At 42.9% G+C, this 20,143-nt stretch overlaps 1 protein-coding gene across 3 annotated transcripts in view; it reads left to right on the top strand.

The window, feature by feature from the left end:
* Positions 1 to 1,148: 1,148 nt before the first annotated feature.
* METTL9 (methyltransferase 9, His-X-His N1(pi)-histidine) overlaps positions 1,149 to 20,143 on the top strand; it is a 44,542-nt gene continuing 25,547 nt past the window's right edge. Inside the window, exons 1-3 of one of the 3 annotated variants that reach the window (XM_058569875.1) lie at positions 1,149 to 1,235; positions 14,815 to 15,005; positions 19,410 to 19,619. In XM_058569875.1, coding sequence (XP_058425858.1) covers positions 1,191 to 1,235; positions 14,815 to 15,005; positions 19,410 to 19,619 — 446 coding nt within the window. In that variant the 5' untranslated portion in view covers positions 1,149 to 1,190. Of the gene's footprint in view, positions 1,236 to 3,237; positions 3,503 to 14,814; positions 15,006 to 19,409; positions 19,620 to 20,143 lie in introns of those variants that run through there. The other 2 variants (XM_058569874.1, XM_058569873.1) reach the window with 2 other exon arrangements.

Below are 20,143 nucleotides of genomic sequence, written 5' to 3'. Positions count from 1 at the left end.
TATCCAATAGAGTACACTGTGTTATTTGTACTTGCTTCTATAGGTTTTCTGACTCCTTGTTCGGTTTTGCTACTTTATCTTGCCAATGTTTTGTTTCCCGCCCCCCCCCCCCAGTAGATAGTTGTAAGTCATAGCTGCACATCCTTCTAGTTGCTGTATGTGGGACATGGCCTCAGCATGGCCAGAGAAGCGGTGCATCGGTGCGTGCCCGGGATCCGAACCTGGGCCGCCAGCAGCAGAGCTCGCGCACTTAACCACTAAGCCACAGGGCCTTGCCAATGTTTTTTAACCTGTTTGTAGTTTCACCTCAGCTTAGAATTTATCAGAGACCATAGTGATGTCATTGCACATGACTGAAATTATATCAACCACGTTCACATAAAAATCCCCTACATTTACTCATTTTAAAAAATTGTTGAATACATTTACTAATTTTATTTTTTAGAGGTGCTCACTGCTTAATAACCACAGGGCACATCTACTGAATATATTGGGGAAAACTTGCACCATTTCTCTGACACTACAAAACATTGTTAAGAAGCATAAAAAAATCTAAGTCCATGAAAACGTGTGATTGATTGTATGAGTTCTTTTTAGACTATTATCTCTTCAAGGAGATGACAATGACCAACAGTGACCTGCACATTTTATGCCTTCTCAGATCCAAGTCTCTCTCCCTACGATTCTCTTTACATTATACTTTGTAATTGAAAAGAGAACATGAAAATGCCATAATCTGTAGCTGATAAGAACAATTACATACAACAAAAAGCACCTTTTCCTGGAATTCTAGATAGGAAGGTGATCCAGTTGGGATTTCGGGCCTGTGCACAGAGCTGCGACCCAAGCTAGTCACCTGAGCTCTGGGTCAGGAGGGCAGTGAGCAGAGCTCAGCACAGAGGGTGTCATTTATGTGTCTCTTGAATACCACTGACTGCACTTCAAAGCCACGTTAGAAAGGATATTGGCTTATATTTGGCTTTTTGTGCTATCTGTGCCTCTTCCCCTCTCCATTATGGATAACTGAGGTTTTAATATACAGTAGTGACATTCTAGTCAGTGAAGGAAGGAGGCAGTCCCCGAGGGCAATCTGAACTTCTGCTTAGTATATTTGCTCTTGCTGTTTTCCTTCCTCCTCATTTGTAATTCAAGAGGCTCTCTGAGAAGAGAGAGACAGCGAGGCATCTTAGATGGATCGAAAGACCACGAGCTGGGATACCAGGTTATATGAAAAGGTCTGCTCTTGCATTTGCTCTGCTACTTTTAGGCAAATCATTTGATCACGCTGTGCTTTGGTTTCTTCTTGTGCTTGCTAAGCGTAAATAACATGTATTTGAGTATTTTGTGATTATTATAGAGTATTTAAAATGGGTGAGTGGTTTATTTTTCCCGGCCAGCTGCTCAGGTCTAAAGCGAAAATCTGCTCCTTTGAGATGCTAGGCTTCATGGCAGTCAACTGACCCCAAATCCTTCAGACTACGGCAGCCATCTAGTTGCATCTTGTTCATCTGACACATTTTGCAGTCTCTGAGCTACAGCTCATCAGGCTTACTTTATTTACAGCTGGAGGGCATACCTTTTTGTCTCCTTTGTTGTCAGAAATGAAATATGTCATTTTATATACTCTTGTGGCTTTCACCCCCTTCCCCACCCCACCTCACCCCCTCTAAAAAGATGAAGGCTTTCTTTGGCACAGAGCTGCTTTATCTGTGACGCTGATCCCAAGAGACAAAGGAGGAAAAGGTGACACGGTAAACAAACTGACTGACTTGGACTTGCTACTCTAGTTTCTTTTTCATGATTGGGCCAGGACCAGTAGAGGTCTGAACTAGATTTAGTAAGAGGCAGGCTCTTTGGAGTTTTGGCTGGAAGCAGACAGGGAGTATACTAGAAAGAAAGAACACAAAATACCCTCTCCTCTTCCCCACCCCACCTTTTGTGTTTTGTTTTGTTAATAACCTATGTCACATTAGGCAACAAGATGTCCCTGTCAGCGAAACGTGCCAGGCTGAGAGTCTCAGAAGCTAATAAAAATGTTTGTGGGTAAGGAACAGTTTTGTTCCTCATCAGCAGATCACCACACTAATATTTCGTAAGTGACCATCTCTGAAGTGCAATACTGGAGTTATCAGAAAGGTTTATTTCTTTTGAACTAAAATAAAATGCATTCACATTACTTCTAGTGCAGTTAAAAGCATTTTCTCAACAAACCTAGCAAGGTGTTAAAGCTAGAGGACCCATGAAATACGGTATGTTACTCAGTTGTAGCTTGGGTAGCAGCAGGAAGAACCTCAGACAGGAACACAGCGTAACCCTTCAGTTTTGAAACGTTGCTAGGTCTCCCCGTGCTATAAATGATCAAAGAAACATCCGGGTAAATACTGCTCCCAGAGCTTAGTTCGCTTGGAGACTGTTGGGTCCAGCTTCGGTCTGTTAGGTCAAGGAAACAAGCAAGCAGGGACTCTAATTCGGGGTCTTCATTCTTGGAAACAGGGTCATCAATACATCAAAACATTACTTGCAAGTGGCCCAGCTCAACAAAGGCAGAGCTTTCGCCGATGTCTCCCAGAAACATGCCGCCAGCAACTTGCCAGGCTTGGGAAGCGGGGCGGGGAGGTGGGGAGGGGAGGCGGTACCGCTTCCCGGAGATTCCCGTCTGCTTTGCAGCGCCTGCGAAGCGGGCTGGGGGCCTTTGGGGTGGGGGTCTGCCTCGTCGGCTCTAAATGGTAACAAGGAGGTTACGCAGCTGAGCCGGTAACAGTAAGAACTGCCAGCGTCCGTCTCTGGCAGGAACTCGGCCTGAGGTGTCGGGACGTCCGAAATGGATGCGAGTCCCCTCGTCACCCCCGTCCATCTGCACAGCCAAGCGGACATCCCGCGGGGGCGGGACGAGGGGCCCGGAAGCAGAGACTAAGACGAGGAAAGACCGCAAGTCCTGCGGGCACCACCCCGGAGGGCCCGGGAGGCTTCAGTTTCCGCCTCCGGAAGTGCTCTCCCCTGGCCTAAAAAAATTAAATCTCCGCCATTACGTGGAGCCGCGGCCCAGAGGGAGCGGGGACGCGCGCCCCCCTTGTCCCGCCTCCCGGCCGCTCGTGCGTGCTCCGGCTGGAAACAGGCGCCGGCGGCGGCGGCGTTCCGCGGGCGGACAGGAAGGGGGAGGCGGGAAGGCCGTGCGCCGCCCGCTCCTCCCCGCCCCCCTCGGCCCTGCAGGGCTGGATGGGCAAGTCGGGCGCGATGGCTCGAGCCCGGGCGGCGGCGGCGGCGGCCGGAGGCGGCGGCGCCTCCTGCTCTTCGCCGCGGCGCCGGCGGTGATCGGCGCGAGCGGCCGGGGCGCCCGATGAGACTGTTGGCGGGCTGGCTGTGCCTGAGCCTGGCGTCCGTGTGGCTGGCGCGGAGGATGTGGACGCTGCGCAGCCCGCTCCCCCGCTCCCTGCACGGGAACATGACGAGCGGCCCGGGCGGGCCGGCGGCGGCCGCGGGCGGCAGGAAGGAGAACCACCAGGTACCGGCCGGCCCGGCCCGGCGGGGGCGGGGGCGCTTTCCGCGGGCGGCCGGCTATTGTGCGGGGCGGCGCGGCCAGGGCGTCCGCGGGCCCCGGCCGCTCGGAAAGTTTCCCCGCGGCTCCTTTTGTTCGGCGGCGCTGGCGGAGCGCGGCTCCCCGTCCCCTCCCGGCCCAGCTGGGCGCCCGGAGCCCGCATTGTTCCCGGCGCCGGGCGGTGACCGCGGGCGCCCGCTCCCGCGGCAGGACCGAGCAAGTGGCGGCCGGCGCGTGGCACGGGCGCCTGCGGGGCTCCGGCCCTGAGCTTTAAAGGACCAGACCAGACCCGTTACCCCGACAACCCTCCTCACCCCCGAGGATCAAGGTGAAAACCCGGCCCTCTTTTTGTCTAGCTGAATCTACGCACATACAAAGGGCCGGAAAGAAATGGAACCGAGCATCGTGAGGCGTTTAACTCGCCAGGCTTATTCGGGTGACATTGTCCCTAAGCGCTTGTGTGTGTGTTTGACAGGTCCTCACGCGCATCCTACCGAACCTTCCCCTCCTGTCGAGGAGAGATCTCCTTTAAATTCCCATGTTGGTACCTGACGAGGAAGATATAAGAAGGAAGATGGTGCAAGCTTTTACGGGAAGGGTGTTTAAAACAGATCTGGGCGGGACTGAATTCTTTTAAGAGTTGTAGATGTGAATCATGAACAATGTGATGTGAGCGGCGAGGTAATCTTTTCATTAGCTTAGTTTTGTGCCACTTAAGGAAGTGTGTGCAGGTCAGCTGTAGAATTGAGTGAGACATTTCATATTTGGCCATAATGTAGTTTGCGGTTAACGTTACATTCATTGAAAAGAGGTTTTTGAACTGTGCCAGAGTGTTGGCTCATAATAGCTAGCGTTTATATAGTACATTTTGCCTTTCCAGAGAGCAGTAACTAATTATTTTCTGTCTTGCGTCTCATCATTTTCATAGATTTCTCATTTTCCTATGTTACTTATTATGCCAGGTGTTCAGAGAGTTTACACTCGGGTTGATTTCGTGTGTTTTAATGAAAATTGAAAAAGCAGTTCATTTAGAAAAGTAGCATTTAGTTGTCATTTAGCAAAGAATAATAGTGGCCCTTTTTCTATTATTAAAGGAAATCATAAATTTCCGTAAAATTTTTTGTAATCCTACAGCTATTGCAATTTATTAGGTAATCGCTCCTATGATATTGTTAGGCATGAAGTTAATAGGTGATCTTAAGTTGTAAAACCACATTTTTTGCTATGGATTGCTTCCTTGCACTAGTCATTCTTAGAGAAACAACTCTAAAGTACCATAGTGATAATGTACAGTCACCAAAATGTCACATATCCAGATGGAATGTGGATAATGGTGTAAAACAATGAATTAGAAATGTAATTTTCAACAGTTGGTAGTAATAAGATTCTGGATAGGATAAAAAGGAGGCTTATTTCCATTGATGTGGTATTATGGTTGAGTCGTAGCTCTAGGTATTTATCATAACACTTGTCGTGATTGCCTCTCCTCAGCACACTTGAGATGTTTTCAGTGCTCAAAAAAGAATTGGACGTATTTTAAAAATTGAAAAACTGTTTAAACAATTTGATTTTTATGGAGCTTAGATAGAATTATAGCTGTAGACATAGCTTCAGAATATCTCCAAACAGGATACTTTCTAATTGTGTACCTTTTTAAAGCAAGTTCTAAGGAAAATTAATACTGGTTTCTGATACCTCACGTCCTTATGCTTCTGAGATACTCGTGTGTGTGTGCGCGCGTGCATTTTAACCAGTTGCACTAACAATTTGGCAGCTAATTTCTCCAAGATGAAGACTAATCCGGTGCTTTCTGAATATTTAGGGGGAGATTGGCTCTTTTCTTTAGAATAATCAATTCAGACGTTATTTGGGGATGATCCATTCACATTATGAAGATATTATCCATGAATAAAGATTTAAATGAACAAAAGAAAAGTGTATATAGGAACCCCAGTGAGATAAAGTGGAATAGGAGACTGTCCTCTGCAGCGTGGCCAAGTTGATGATTTATCTGCTTTATATTCCAAGATCCTGGATTTGCTTTATAAACTTTGTTTTGCTTGTGAAGTAACTTAACTCTGATGGCTTTTCCTCCTTCAAATCACTAGTTCTATACAAGGTCCTCTGGTGTTCATTTGGGTTTGCCGGTTCCATAGCCAGCCACATTTGGTTCTTTTGGAGTTGCATAAAAGTAGGTTTATGGATTTGACTGAACTGTACTCAGCCCAAGTATTCCTTATGGTTATTTTTTTTAAGAAATTATGGTGGAGGATTCTATAGTTAAAAGAGAGATCTTGGGCAATGTTTATTCATTAAAAATTGCTATTGAGTCACTGTAGCCTGGAGCTGCAAGGCTCCTTTGAGCTAAAGCAGCTCTAAAACTATAGTAGCGGCACCATTTTAATAACTTGGTTTTGAGTGCTGGCTTCAGAACTGGGGTTGTTTCACTTTGGGCAAGCAAGAAGTGAGGACTTTGCTTGGAGCAGGAATATGGCTTGCAGGCGAGACTGGGCTCACTGACTTTGGTACAGCCTGTGAAGTAAGAATGGTTTTGCATTTTTAAATGGTTGCAAAAAATTTTTTGTAACGTGTGGAAATTTCTTATATGAAATTCGTATCTTAGTGTCCACAAATTAAGTTTTGTTGGAATAGAGCCACCACGTTCGTCCGGCCTACAATGGCAGAGTTGAGTAATTGGGATTGTATGACCCACAAGCCTGAAATATTTACTATCTGTTCTTTACAGAAAAGAGTTTTCCCAAGAGAAATTTTCCAGCTTCCTTAATCAGCAGCACATTCTAATCACAGGTTGCCAGGTGGGTAGTTTGACTCATTGGGAAGAAATAGAGCCAGGCAACAAGAAACTAGATATGTCACTTTTCAATATTGGCAGCCTGAGAACTTGAAAATAACAACAGAAGCAACTTTGAATCTAGTCTTTTCAGTTGCACCTTGGACTTAAAGTTCATACAACTATTTTAGAGCTATTGAAACTTGAAAGGACTCTTAGGCCCCACTAACTAGGTTCTTGGTAACAAAGTCATTCAGCAGCTTCTCAATGGATGGAGGGAAAAAAGAATTATAGAACTCCCTGGAACCAAGCCAGGACAATTTCTCCAGGTGACATACTGCAAGGTTTTTTAAAAGCACAGATAACGTTCAATATCTGGAATTATTAAGGTGTAACTTAAAATTGCAAGTATGTGTATATCTGACTTATTTTATTTTTTCACCTTCTTATGTAAGCTCAGAACTGTGCTATGCCACAAGTGATCATGATTCAAGATAGGACTGAAATGATTTAGGATTTTTTTCCAAATGAAAAAATACTTGGATATCACAGCCAGAGGTCAAAGGTTGTGCTAAAGGGTAGATTTCTATCCCTTCTCCCTTAAGTCCCCATTTACCTTGTGGAGCGGACAGAAGTCAGGCATGAGTTAACAATGCTCAAGGCAGTCAGCCAGCCAGACAGACAGACACTGATGCATCCGTGTCCTGCTCTGAACTGCCTTTCAGAGTCTGGAAGACTTTGCAGCCAAATACCAAAGAAATTTTGGAAAGGGTTTCTTTCTTTGCTTATAACTTGTGTTGAAACCCTAAACAAATGTTTGCTTCCATTTCATGGAACACTAGGATCTCTCTCTTCTGCTGGATTTACCAGAGGCCTGTGTGTTCCACTTTGAAGGTGACCTAGGGGACCCTGGTAACTTCCAGTAAAAGACTGCTGTTTACACCCTCTGAAGCTTTATTAAAATCTGAGGATTATAAAATACGAACAGTGAGTGAATATTTGAAATGAAGATTGCCAGTAATTTATTTGTTAAATCAAAGCTAAAGCAACTTAATCAAATCTGTAAATTATTTCCCTGCATGGACATGAGGGTGCTTTGTCACTCTACATGTTGAAATCTCACATGAAGAGATTGTTGGTTTAGGTTTGTATCATTAGTAGAAACAGTAATGAATGGTTTGACTATTTATTCCTGTGCTGTGCTTTGATGCAAAGAAGGTGTCGATGATGAAATGTCTGGACTGACTGGATTGCATTGCAGAAACTTAGAGCATGATTTTTGAATCCTTAGCTGTCAAGGTCAGTGTTGCCGGGCTTGATCTGACCACCCCTGTAGTAGAAAAGGTTCTGTGTTCCTGGACCCCGATCAGTGGAGCCTTTCCCATTGTTTTTAGTGGCACTGAAGGCCTCAGGTCTTTGGTTACTCATTTCTTTGAGGATGGCCTTGTGCCCAGACCCACAGTGTGGTTTTTAGGGATCTCCTTGAACTTCGGTTCTCCTCTGACCCGCTTTTGTGGACCTTGGACAGGAAAGGGAAGGAAATCCGCAGTTATTGGGCTTCTGTTATATGCCAGGCACTTAAATATATTATTCGCTCTAATCCTCATAACAACTCTGGGAGGTAGGTGATACATCGCCATTTTACAGACAGAAGATTGAGGCTAAGAGAGATGAAACTTGCTCAGAAGTACAGTTAATAGATGGCAGAGTTGGATTTTGAACCCACTTCTTTCTAGTTTGAAGGCCCAGGCTTTTTCTGTTGCTTCATGGTGTCCCTCCTAGGAGAACTGTGTTGTCTGAAGGGCTGTGAATATAGGCCGTCTGCTTCATGGGGAAGTGCGCCCACTCCAGGGGACCTCTGTGTAGACATTAAAGTTATGGAGCTGTCTGCAAAATACCAGCTGAAGTTCTGGCCGTTTGTGAGTTAGTCAAGGATGGGACGGCTGCTTGAAGTGCCGGCCGTCATCCAGTTTGTGCATGCTTTTTGTCAAGTTTAACGTTGGAACAAAAAACCATTTCTTATCTATGGTGTGTTTTTTCTGACACCAACTGATTCTCCAGTTCTCTGACACCAACTGAGTATCCCACATTTTGGTTCTGTTCTGACATTAACTACCCGCAGTTAGGATCAGTCCACAGGTTTAAGGGCTCAGCACCCCCAAGACTGCCCTCACTTCAGACACCAGCCACAAGTTGCAATCTACAGACTACCTATGCTTCTGTTTGACTTGGTTGCAAATTCTGGGGTTCCCACAACCCCCCCCCTCAGGTTAGATAATTTGCTAGAAATTATCTAGAACTCAGGAAAACACTTTACTTACAAGGATACAACTCAGGAACAGCCAAATGGAAGAGATTCGAGGGCAAGGAATGTGGGCTGGGGTTTGCACAGAGCTTCCGTGCCCTCTTAGGTGAGCCGCCCTCCCAGCCCACCAGTGTGTTCAGGAACTTGCAGGCTCCCAGAACCCTGTCTGTTAAGGGTTTTATGGGGGCTTCATTAGGTAGGCATGATGGATTAAATCATTGGCCGTTGGTGACTGAATTCAATCTCCAGCCCCTCTCCCCTCCCCTCCCCGGAGGTTGGGGGGATGGGGATGAAAAGTTCTAACTCCCCCCCACCTCCCTCATTTATTAGCTTACAAAAAGTACTCTTATCACTCTGGAGATTCCGCGAAGGTTTTAGGAGTCTCTTGCCAGGAACCCGGAATAAAGACCAAATATTTATTTTTTATTATACCACATTACCTAAAATCCGGAAGTGGGTTTTTAAAAATAACTTTCTCATTCTACCAATGCGCTCAAATCCTTTGTATTTTGGAAGACAAGACTGTTACATATAGCACATGTTTGACTAGTTGGGGAACTCCAAAAAATAATTTCAGAAAAACTTTTAACTGTGTCCCTCAGTCTGATAAGCAAATATAATTTTATAGGAAAATTGCATTTCTACTTTAAAGGAATGATTCATCAACCAACATTATGTAAAGATTAGGAGGTGTTCATAGGCTTAATGAAATCTTTAAGACATGACCTAATACTTTATTATTTTGATTAGCTAATACGGTCAAATAACACATTCAGAACTCGTGTCTACCTGATTTGGCTGTTTATTATTTGGCCAATTAGTATCTTTACAGTCTTGTTACAAGTAGGGAGAACATTGCTATTTACTGTAGCTTTTAGAAGATGTTATGTTTAGTTATCACATGTTTGTACTTGGCATCAGCAGATGACTGCATGGCACAACTCTTATTTGATTAGAGTTTGTTATTTAAAAGATTTCATTACTTATTTAGATTGAATAAAATTTGACTGAGCTTTAAAGGAAGTTGCTAAGATGACATTGTGGAAGATGCTAATTTCAGGCGCTGGGTCTCCAGGCCTACAGCAGAGCTGGTGCACAGTCCTTCCAGTGTGAACATTTAACACGCATACTACTTTGTTCTTGCCTGCGTGCCTTTGTCTCTGTAGTCTTTGAGGAGCACGCATTCAAAGAACTCACCTGCTTGAAAGTGCACGGGAGCCTACAGACAGGCCACCAGTGCTGTGAGCTCGTTACAGCTTTTCATTTACGCCGGTTGTCTGGAGAGAGGTCACTCCAGGGGGACTGCCAAACGGTTGCAGGAACTCCTGCACTGATTTTTCTCTCTAGTCAGCATCTTGCCTTTAAGGTTAAGGTGACTGCTCATTTAAGGAGCTGAAGGTCCTGGCCAGAGTCGTAATCCCATTACTTGTTTCTCTTGGTTTCTGATCTTTTCTCCCCTCTGGAGTATAAGTTCTTGGAGGCCAGTGAATCTATCTTTTAATTTTCCCTAGACCACTGTTAAGCTGGGATAGTTAGGAAACACTACTGGCGAGTCAGAACAATGACGTTTTCTCAGTAGGTCCACGTAGGTGTGCCTAAGCATGGCAGTTTTGGCTCCTAGGGGACATTTGGCAACGTCCGGGACATTTTGGGTTATCATGACGGGGGGATGGGGGAGTGCTGCTGGCATCTGATGGGTTGTTAAACATTCTACAATGCACAGAACAGCCCCCTAACAAAGGATTTGTTGATATTAGTGCCTTCGAGTCAATTCCAACTCTTAGTGACCCCGTATACAGCAGAGTGGAACCTGCCCAGTGTTTTTGTGCCGTCCTCTCATCTTCCTGTGCTATATGAGACATATGATTCACTGCTATTCATAGGGTTTTCATGGCCAGTTTTTTGGCAGTGGGTGGCCAAGTCCTTCTTCCTAGTCTGGAAAGGATTATCAAAGGATTATCTGGCCCCAAATGTCAATAGTGCTGAGGTTGAGAAACCCTGGCCTATAGAAATTTAGTTGCTATCTGGATCAGATTATCTTTGCTTTAAACACACCCAATCCAGTTTAATTGGGCAGAATAGTCCTGCTTTCTTCTCTAAAAGTGAATCTTAGACAGACACACTGGGTAGAGTGAAGTGAAGAGAAGCTTCTTTGAGAGAAGCTTTTATAAAACAACATGCAGGGGCCGGCCCCGTGGCTTAGCGGTTAAGTGCGCGCGCTCCACTACTGGCGGCCCGGGTTCGGATCCCGGGCATGCACCGACGCACCGCTTCTCTGGCCATGCTGAGGCCACGTCCCACGTCCAGCAACTAGAAGGATGTGCAGCTATGACATACAATTATCTACTGGGGCTTTGGGGAGAAAAAGGAGGAGGATTGGCAATAGATGTTAGCTCAGAGCCGGTCTTCCTCAGCAAAAAGAGGAGGATTAGCATGGATGTTAGCTCAGGGCTGATCTTCCTCACACACACACACACACAAAAAAAAAACATGCACCTACGGCAGGAACTTGAATCAGCTGGAAGCGCTTGGAAGCAGTAGCTCCCCATTTATTCAGAAGTTATGAGTGCTAAGTTATGAGTGCTATTAGGTGCTAAATGCACCTAAATGAAGCACTTGGCCAGGTGCCTGGTAAGGGTGGGTGCTCAGTTGCTGTCTTTCTTGTTGCTTGCTTGTGGTAACGCAATTTTGTGGTGGGTGGGTAACTTTAACCACTGTTTTGCGGAATCGGGTTTAAGCAAGGCCTTGCAAAAACCCTGGAGTTTTAGAAATTGACACAAACGCAGTGACCACTGTCTCTGTGGTTATCCTTATGTTCCCTCCAGCATTTTGCTAGAAACTCCAAGTTCTGTGGGTTAGACTGCCTGTGATTTTTAACAGTAATTCATTTGATGAACAATTATTGTTCATCTGTGTCTGTGCCAGGCGCTGAAGTGAGTCGTTGTCCCTACCTTTATGAAGCTTTCCATCTACCTGGGAAGATAGACACCGAACATGCACTTATGTATAGTTACTCGGTTCAGTGGTCATAAATGTTACCGAGGAGACATATGGGATGTATGAGAGGGTATTAGAACAAGGGGATCCAACCCAGTCTGGAAGTTTAAGGGAAACATATTTGAAGAAATATTTAGGTTTAGGTCGAATTGACTAGGTGGAGAGGAGGCGGGTTGGGGTGGTGGAAAATGTAGGGGACAGAACAAATACCATGTGAGACAGCCATGGGAAAGGAGCCTTCCAGAAAACGAAAGAAGGGTACAGTGTTTGACATAGTGAATGGCCAGGTATTATGGGTTGGTAGGGAGTGCCATGAGGTGAAGCTGTGGACGCAGAATGGACAAATTGTGTAGGGCTTTGTAAGCCGTATTGAGCATTTTAGGTATTATCCTAAGAGGGGTGTGGGGGTGTGAAGAAGGGTAGTGACATGATCAGATTTGCATTTAAAAATTTGCATTTTTAAAGAGCTTTGCTTGGTCACTTAATTTTTCAAACTGCTTTTAACTTCTGGAAGATCAAAATGCCACCTACATATAGATGTGTATGTGTATGTTTTTAAAAAATAACAGCTTTATTGAGATACAATTCACATACCATAAAATTCATCCTTTTAAAGTGTACAGTTCAGTGGTGTTTACTATGTCCACAGAGTTGTGCAACTGTCACCACTCTCTAATTGCAGAACATTTTCATTACTGCAAAAAGAAACCCCCTATCTATTAGCAGACACTCCCAGTGCCCCCTCTCCAAATTCTTGGCAACGACAATCTACTTTCTGTCTCTGGATCTGCCTCTTGTGGACGATTCATGTAAGTGAAATCATGTAATTTGTGGCTTTTTGTGACTTCTTTCACTTTAGCATAATGTTTTCAAAGTTTATCCATGTTGTTGCATGAATCAGTACTTCATTCCTTTTGATGGTTGAATAATATTGTATTGGTGAATCGTATCTAATCATATCTTATTTATCCATTCATCACTTGATGGGCATTTATTTGGGTTGTTTCTATTCTTTGGTGATTGTGACCTTTGTATCATGCAAATGGTCAGAAGGAACATGGATTTCAACCTTATCTTTAAAGAGAAGGGCTTTGCTTTTTATTATGTAGCACATTCTGTTCAGTAAGCAGTTTCTTTTCTGAAAGACTTATATGACAGTAAAGGTTCAACCACGTGTGTTCATGTTGCTGAATTGAGAGAAATGCTGTTACAAACTTGAGTTTTCCTTTTGGCACTTGAGAGCAATCTTTGCAGTTAATGGTGCCAATTCTTGCTTAGTTCTGGAAGTCAGAGTCCATTGTTGTTCTGGTTGTCCATTTACAAGTGGATGCCAATCTTAGTTCCTCTGTTTCACTTGAATGATTTCTTGTCCACATTAATAGAATGCACCTGATTGCCTATTACCGAAGTGATGGCTTTCATCTTCATTAGTTATTTCAGAGAATAAAAAATAAATAAAAGTCAGAGTGGCCTCAGTATTACAGAGTTCAGAATGTGCACTAGGAGGTCACGAGTATAATAAAAAATGGTTTATGACCTGCAGCGGGGCGTAACTTCAGGTACAATGAGTGTTAAGAATTGGTTAATGATTAAGCAAGAACATTTTCAGACCAAGGGAAAAAATGTAGGCAATGAATGTAAGAAGCTTCATAGCTTATCGTAGAGGGTGGGAAAAAAAATATTTTTCAAGTCCAAGCAGTTTTGGTAACAATGTTTCAATGGTAAATTTACACAAATCAGTCAACAATTGGAAAGATTTGGTTTATCCACTTTAGAGTACAGAGTTTATAAGAAGATTAATCTTTGAAATTTTATTGTGCCTGTTTGCATGTTTGTTTTGGTTTATAACTGGTTCCTTTCAATGTTAGTGTCAGGAATGTTACCCAAGATTTCATTCAACATTTAGCAAGCTTAGGATGACTGTAAAATTGGTCCACAGTTGTGCAAGCAGTTACAGTAGGACACCTACTGCTAATAAATGGTCAGATTTGTCAGGGGGAAGCAAGTTACTTTTGCCAGTAGAGTCCTTATTGGGAAAAATTGATTGTTTCTTAGCAGATAATGGATTAATAGTAACTGGTCTACTCTGCAGTTTCATGATTGTACTTAATGAATGGGCTTACTCTTATTTATTAGGCCATGTTAGAGGAATCTCTTTGCTGTTGTTATTACAGGATTCTCCTGTGTGTCTGGTACTATATTGAGGATTTGCCTGTATTATCTTGTTTAATCCTCTCAATACCCTAGCGGGATGGATAGATACCGATGACATCTGTAGACTACAGATGAATGAACAGAGGCTCAGCCGTTAAGTGGCTTGTCTGAGCTCACACAGGAATGGCAGAGCCAGGTCATGGGGCTGACTCTAAAGCTGATGTGCCCTACACTGTACTTCCCTCCTTCTCTGGCACACTAAATGCAAATGGAAAACGTTTGTTATGGAAGATTAAATTTCACCCACAGTTGAAGTTCATGAATTTTGTTCTAAAAAGTACGTTCTGGTTAGAGCCTGTTCCTGGAAATCTGGTTCTTAGCGTGTTGTTACTTTGTCTTCTCCAGTGTGATTGATTGCAGTGTGACCTTAAGTAACTTTTTAGTCTTTCTCGAGCACGTTTTGCTCCTGTCTGTAAGAATGTCATAGAACTTCATAAAGCACACCTCAATATTTCTGAAGGGCTCTATATAGCCTACAAGAAGAAAGGCAGCACCTTTGTTTGGTAGTTTTGAGTTAAATCATTGGATTATGATTATTTTTTTATCTAAAAACAAGGTTAATAATGCTAGTTATTGTCTTCTGATACTAAATTTCAGTGAGGGAGGGGCCCACAGAGCTTTCCTCGATCTCGGGGTCCAGGGGCTATAGTGACTGAAGCATTGGGCCAGGACAGAGCACCTGGGCTATGGCCTGGCTTGCTACCTGCTAAGCTGCGTGATTCACAAGCATCTTCACCCCTTCCCCCTTCTACCTACTCTGAGGGTTACGAGAAGTAAATGAGAAATTACTCGTGAGAAGAATTTTATACTTTACAGGTCGTATGAACATAAGCGATGATAATTATCTTCAAAGTGCCATGAGATTATAATTTTTGGAAATCTTAGATTTGATTTAGTCTTCTGGTTTTTGTCTTTGGACTTCTTAGATGACACTTCAGATGTGTGTTTTCATTTTTCTTCTTTTTTTTATAGTGGTATGTGTGCAACAGAGAGAAATTATGCGAATCACTCCAGGCTGTCTTTGTTCAGAGTTATCTTGATCAAGGAACACAGGTCTTCTTAAACAACAGCATTGAGAAATCGGGCTGGCTATTTATCCAGTTATATCACTCTTTTGTGTCATCTGTTTTTAGCCTGTTTATGTCTAGAACATCTATTAATGGGTAAGTGAATCTTGGATATTTTTTCTTTATCTTTAGGTTTAAAAAAAAATGAAAAAGAAAAGTTACCTTGTTCAAGATGTTGACTACTTCCTCAGCTACAACGCTTCTACTAGTCAGTATCCTTGGCAGTAGGTCCAGTGCCCCAGCCTTCTATAGCTATGCTTTTTAAATTCACCGTAACTTGGGAAATAGCCTCATGAGTCTGTATTTCTATGGTGGGAGTTACATAGAGCAGTGCTTCTCAGCTTTGATGTGCACAGGAATCACCTGTAGATTTAGATTCTACGTCAGTAGGTCTGGGGCCTGAGATTCTGCATTTTTAACAAGCTCTCAGGTGATGCCCGTGATGCTGCTAGTCCCCTACCGTTGAGAGTAGCAAGACACTTGAAACATAGATAGGCTGAAGAGTAAGATCTTTGCTTTAAGCACACTTCCCGGGAGGAAGTTTTTTTTTGGGGGGTCTAATTCAGCCCAGCAGTGGGTGATGGTTTATTTTGAGTGAAGGGTCCTACATCTCTTCTTACGTAATGTTTAGGCTCAGTAGAATTTTGTAAACTTAATTGTGGAATTATCTGTCCTTAGAGTGGTTCTGTCATATAAATCTGTGGAAAAAAGCTTTAGGAGTATTTTTTATCCTTTCTTGGCCAAATTTTTAAACATCCCCAAGGCCCAAGAATCCAGAATGCTAAAGAGGCAAGCAACAGGGCTCGGTGCTTAAAAAGCCTTGTTAGACCACTTAACGTCACTAGTTGGGCACACTTTTTTTCCCCCTTGAGGTTTGGAGTCAGCTCCTGTGGAATGTCTGGATCCCCAGTCTATCATCTGGCCCTTAAATATGTTTTCGGACACCATGAGCCATTTCTAAAGGTTTCGTACTTGATTTTCTTCACTGTTGGTAAGAAATTGCCCTAAGTTTGCTTCAGCAAACGGTTGTTATTTTTGTATTGGTAGTTGAGTTTATAGGACGTGGTCTGACATTTTGTTTCTAAAATTGGCTGCACTGAGTTCCTGTTCTATGTCACTTATTTTTTCATTGGAAAGCAAACAAGTCACTGTGGAGTGATTCTTATCCTTTATGGGGTCCTGTGCTTCTCTGAAAGCTATAAAAAGTAGGAATCTTCTCTTCAAGTAGTATTTACATTCAACATTTTTCAACAGTTTGAGAGATTTCAAACTCTGAACCATTTCCGCTTACCTCTACCCCACTGGACCCTGGTTAAAATTTTTGCTCTGGAATTTCACAATTTGGTCAAAAAGAGGCAATACAATTAATAAATCCTTTTTGGCTTCTCTTATCTACAGATCTTCTGCTTTTTTTTTTTAACCCTAACCCCACCCCCACCCCGCCACACAAAAGAAACAAAACTCCAACACATCTCTTGCCCTGTGTCCTATTCCCGGCTGAAAGCTTAATTTTAAGCCCATTGGTACTTTCCATTCATGGCAGTGGTAGATTATTACCATGAGTGGCTGTCTCTTACAGAAATAATTACTATGGTACCTGCTTGAATTAAGAAGATAAGATATTTATCAGACTTCCTTTATGTTGGAAAGGAGAAGGGCCAAGTAAGGAGAGACTTAATAGCTGTTTTCAGAGTTTATTTTATAAGAGAGTGCACCTCCTCTATAGACTCTAAAGCTACAGAGAATTTAGATGGCGGCTACAGAACCTAGGATGGCTGTTAAACACTAAAACAAAACAAAACAAAACCCCACACATGGACATCGCTAACTTAGGAAGTTAAAGACAAATTAGAGAGCCATACCTCTCCACGGTGTATGTTTGCTGGAAACCTTGTGTTGAGCTAGGTCAGTGTCTTGGTATTTTAAATGGGATAATTCTTCATCGTGTGGGACTGCCCCACACATTACAGGAAGTCTAACTTTTCTGGCCTTGCCCACTAAATGACAGTAGCATCCCCAAGTCATTGTGACTACCCCAAACTCTCCCACCTATTCCCAATGCCACCTAGAGGGCAAAGTTGGTCTTGGTTGAGAAAGACTGGGCTCGATGAATTTTGATTTCTTTTTTGACAGTTTTAATCTTTTTGTGGAGCCTCTGTTGCTCATGATCTTTGGAAATAGGACAGTTCTCTCTCTGGTGCCTTTAGATGTAAACCAGTCAGATGACCTCCTGAGCTCTGACCTCAGATGACCTCCAGCTCTAGAATTTTACCGTTATCCTGTCAAGTTTCCTTACATCCCAAAGAGATGGCTAGGGAAGCATGTTGTTTTATAACTGGGAAAGTTTAAGCCAGATAACTAATTTGCAACTTACTTTTGGTCCTTTGGCAAGTTAGCACCAACATTTGAAACATGCATGCCCCAAGCCATGTTGCCTTTAACCCCTTCTTGCTCTGACTCTGGCTCCTGGGTGAAATTTTGTATAGCTATTTCAGTAATAAGTTTAGTTCCTTTTTTCACGTTTGCTTTCTGCAGCCTGTTTTTCCACTAGAGGATATGAGCAATTGAGGACTAAAAACGACTTGTCTTTTAGGAGATATGGTTTTCTTTGGTAAACGGTTGTAGTGGATAGTATCATATTTAGCAGTCTCTGAAGTCCACCCCACCCCCGCCCTGTTTTTTTTTACTATTTCTTTGGGGCAGAAGATTTACCGTAAATACCATAAATTTATTAGATTTGATTAAAGTCTCTCAAGGCCTTAATGGGAAAAGAGGAGGGTGAGTTTGTTATATGAACTCTATAATTTTAATTTTCCCCTGAAATTGGTCACACCAGGAGTACCAAGTTGCATGCATCTTTCCAGTCACTGTATAACAAACATACTGTACCTTGTGATTGTCTCCAGAAAGTAACAGTACAGTATAGATTTCCTTGCCATTTCCTAGATCAGTGATTTTCAAACTGTTTCCCAGGATCTGAAGAGGAAGTGCCTCAGGAGCTGCTTCAGGCTGCAGAGAAAGGCCTAGAAGTGGGCTGGCGGCAGCCCGGGGCTCTCCCTCTCATTTCAGCAGCAACTCTCCTTTTACCATTTTATATTGTTGTGAGTTCAGCTTCATCTAAGGAGAGGGTTCTGCTGCTTCAAAGGAGTTTGCAAATCCCTGCCCTAGACAAAGTAGGATTTGAGGGCTAGAAAACAAGTTCTAAATAGGAGTGCATTTTATTCCCACAGCTGCTGTCCTGAGGGTTCTCTTTGATCTCCATTTTCACTCCTCTCAACTTCTTTTTTCAAAGATATTACTGTGGTTTTTGAATGTTTTTGAGAATCTTTAGAAATAAGAGGACCCAACCAATTGTATAACATATAAACTGACACAAGTATGAATCTGTTTTTTTTTTGTGAGGAATATCAGCACTGAGCTAACATTCGATGCCAATCCTCCTCTTTTTTTTTTGCTGAGGAAGACTGGCCCTGGGCTAACATCTGTGCCCATCTTCCTCTACTTAGAGGGGACGCCACCACAGCATGGCTTAACAAGTGGTGCATCACTGGGCACCTGGGATCTGAACCTGCGAACCCTGGGTTGCTAGTGCCCACGCTTAACCCATAGGCCAGCGGGCTGACCCCATGAATCTGCTTTTTTAATGCAAATTTAACTGATATCCCAAAGACTACTCTTTTCCTCTTTTCTCTCATGTCTCTTAAAAATCTGTTATCCTGTGCCGACCCTGTGGTGCAGCGGTTAAGTGTCGCGCTCAGCTTCAGTGGCCCGGGGTTCGCCGGTTCGGATCCCGGGTGCGCACCGATGCACCACTTGTCAGGCCATGCTGTGGCGGCGTCCCATATAAATTAGAGGAAGATGGGCACAGATGTTAGCCCAGGACCAACCTTCCTCAGCAAAAAAGAGGAGGATTGGCATCGGATGTTAGCTCAGCGCTGATCTTCCTCACAAAAAAATAAGTAAATAAATAAAAATTTAAAAAAATCTATTATCCTAAAGCTATTGTTTTCTCACCCATTGTTTAGTTTCCTAACGGTGTTATTTTCCTATTTGATTTCTCTGCTTAGTGTTATCGGCTAGTGCTGTGGTCTGATTCTGTTGGTCTGTCATCTGTTTAACTAATAAACGTGTTTTCTGTTGCTCCTTCCATCTTTCCTTCCTATTTTGACCTAAGTTGTTCACATTCATCTTTTAATTTCTTATTCATTTCTTTTTTGCTTCCGCTCTCATCTTTTTCCATTCCACCTTTTCTTCCTCTCTTTCCCTGCTCTTTCTGGGTTTTATTTGCAAATGAGACAGATGATGATACCTGGAGGTATTTTCTTATGTTACTAACTTCGTTTTTTAATCATATAAAAGATAATATATATTTTAATCATATAAAATAAACATTTTGTAAGTTCAAAAGGCTTTTGGTGCCGAGTCGCTTCATTACTCTGTGTGCGTGTGGGGGCTGCTTAGTTTGTATAGACTCTTCCATTTTTGTTCTTTTCCTTCCAGGTTGCTAGGAAGAGGCTCAATGTTTGTGTTTTCACCAGATCAGTTTCAGAGACTGCTTAAAATTAATCCAGACTGGAAAACCCATCGACTTCTTGATTTAGGTGCTGGAGATGGAGAAGTCACAAAAATCATGAGTCCTCATTTTGAAGAAATTTATGCCACCGAGCTGTCTGAAACTATGATATGGCAGCTTCAGAAGAAGAAATACAGGTATAATTTTTAGACAGGTTTTGGGGTATATTTCTTTGTTTTAGATGTATTTCTTCTTGGGAGTATATTATTTAAAGGATATGAATCAGAAACAGTTTTCCATGATTAGGAATTTTAAAAAAACTTTCCATGTTACAATTAAGTGGAAATTGAGAGAGAAATCATTTTTGCTTGCAGTGTGTTTTGGACTAGAGGAATTGGCACCATAGGGAGGAAGAGGGCGGATGAGAGACAACTTGGAAAAGAGAGATCAGATGTAGGGACTTGTTCCCTAATTGGAACCTGGAATTTTCGTCTTGTTTTTCTTAATTAAAAAAAAAAATTTTTATTGTGGTAAAAATACATAACATAGAAATTACTATTTAAGCATTTTAAGTGTACAGTTCAGTGGTCTTAAGTACAGTCACATTGTTGTGTAACTGTCGCCACCATCCATCTCCAGAACTTTTTCATTTTCCCTGCTGAAACTGTACCCATTAAACAGTAACTCCCCAATCCCCCCCACAGCCCCTGACAGCCACCAT

Source organism: Diceros bicornis, chromosome 26 (genome assembly GCF_020826845.1).
Source record: "Diceros bicornis minor isolate mBicDic1 chromosome 26, mDicBic1.mat.cur, whole genome shotgun sequence".
NCBI lineage: Eukaryota > Metazoa > Chordata > Mammalia > Perissodactyla > Rhinocerotidae > Diceros > Diceros bicornis.
Note: the sequence above shows the minus strand (reverse complement) of the source record. Positions and strands in the feature narration are given on the sequence as shown.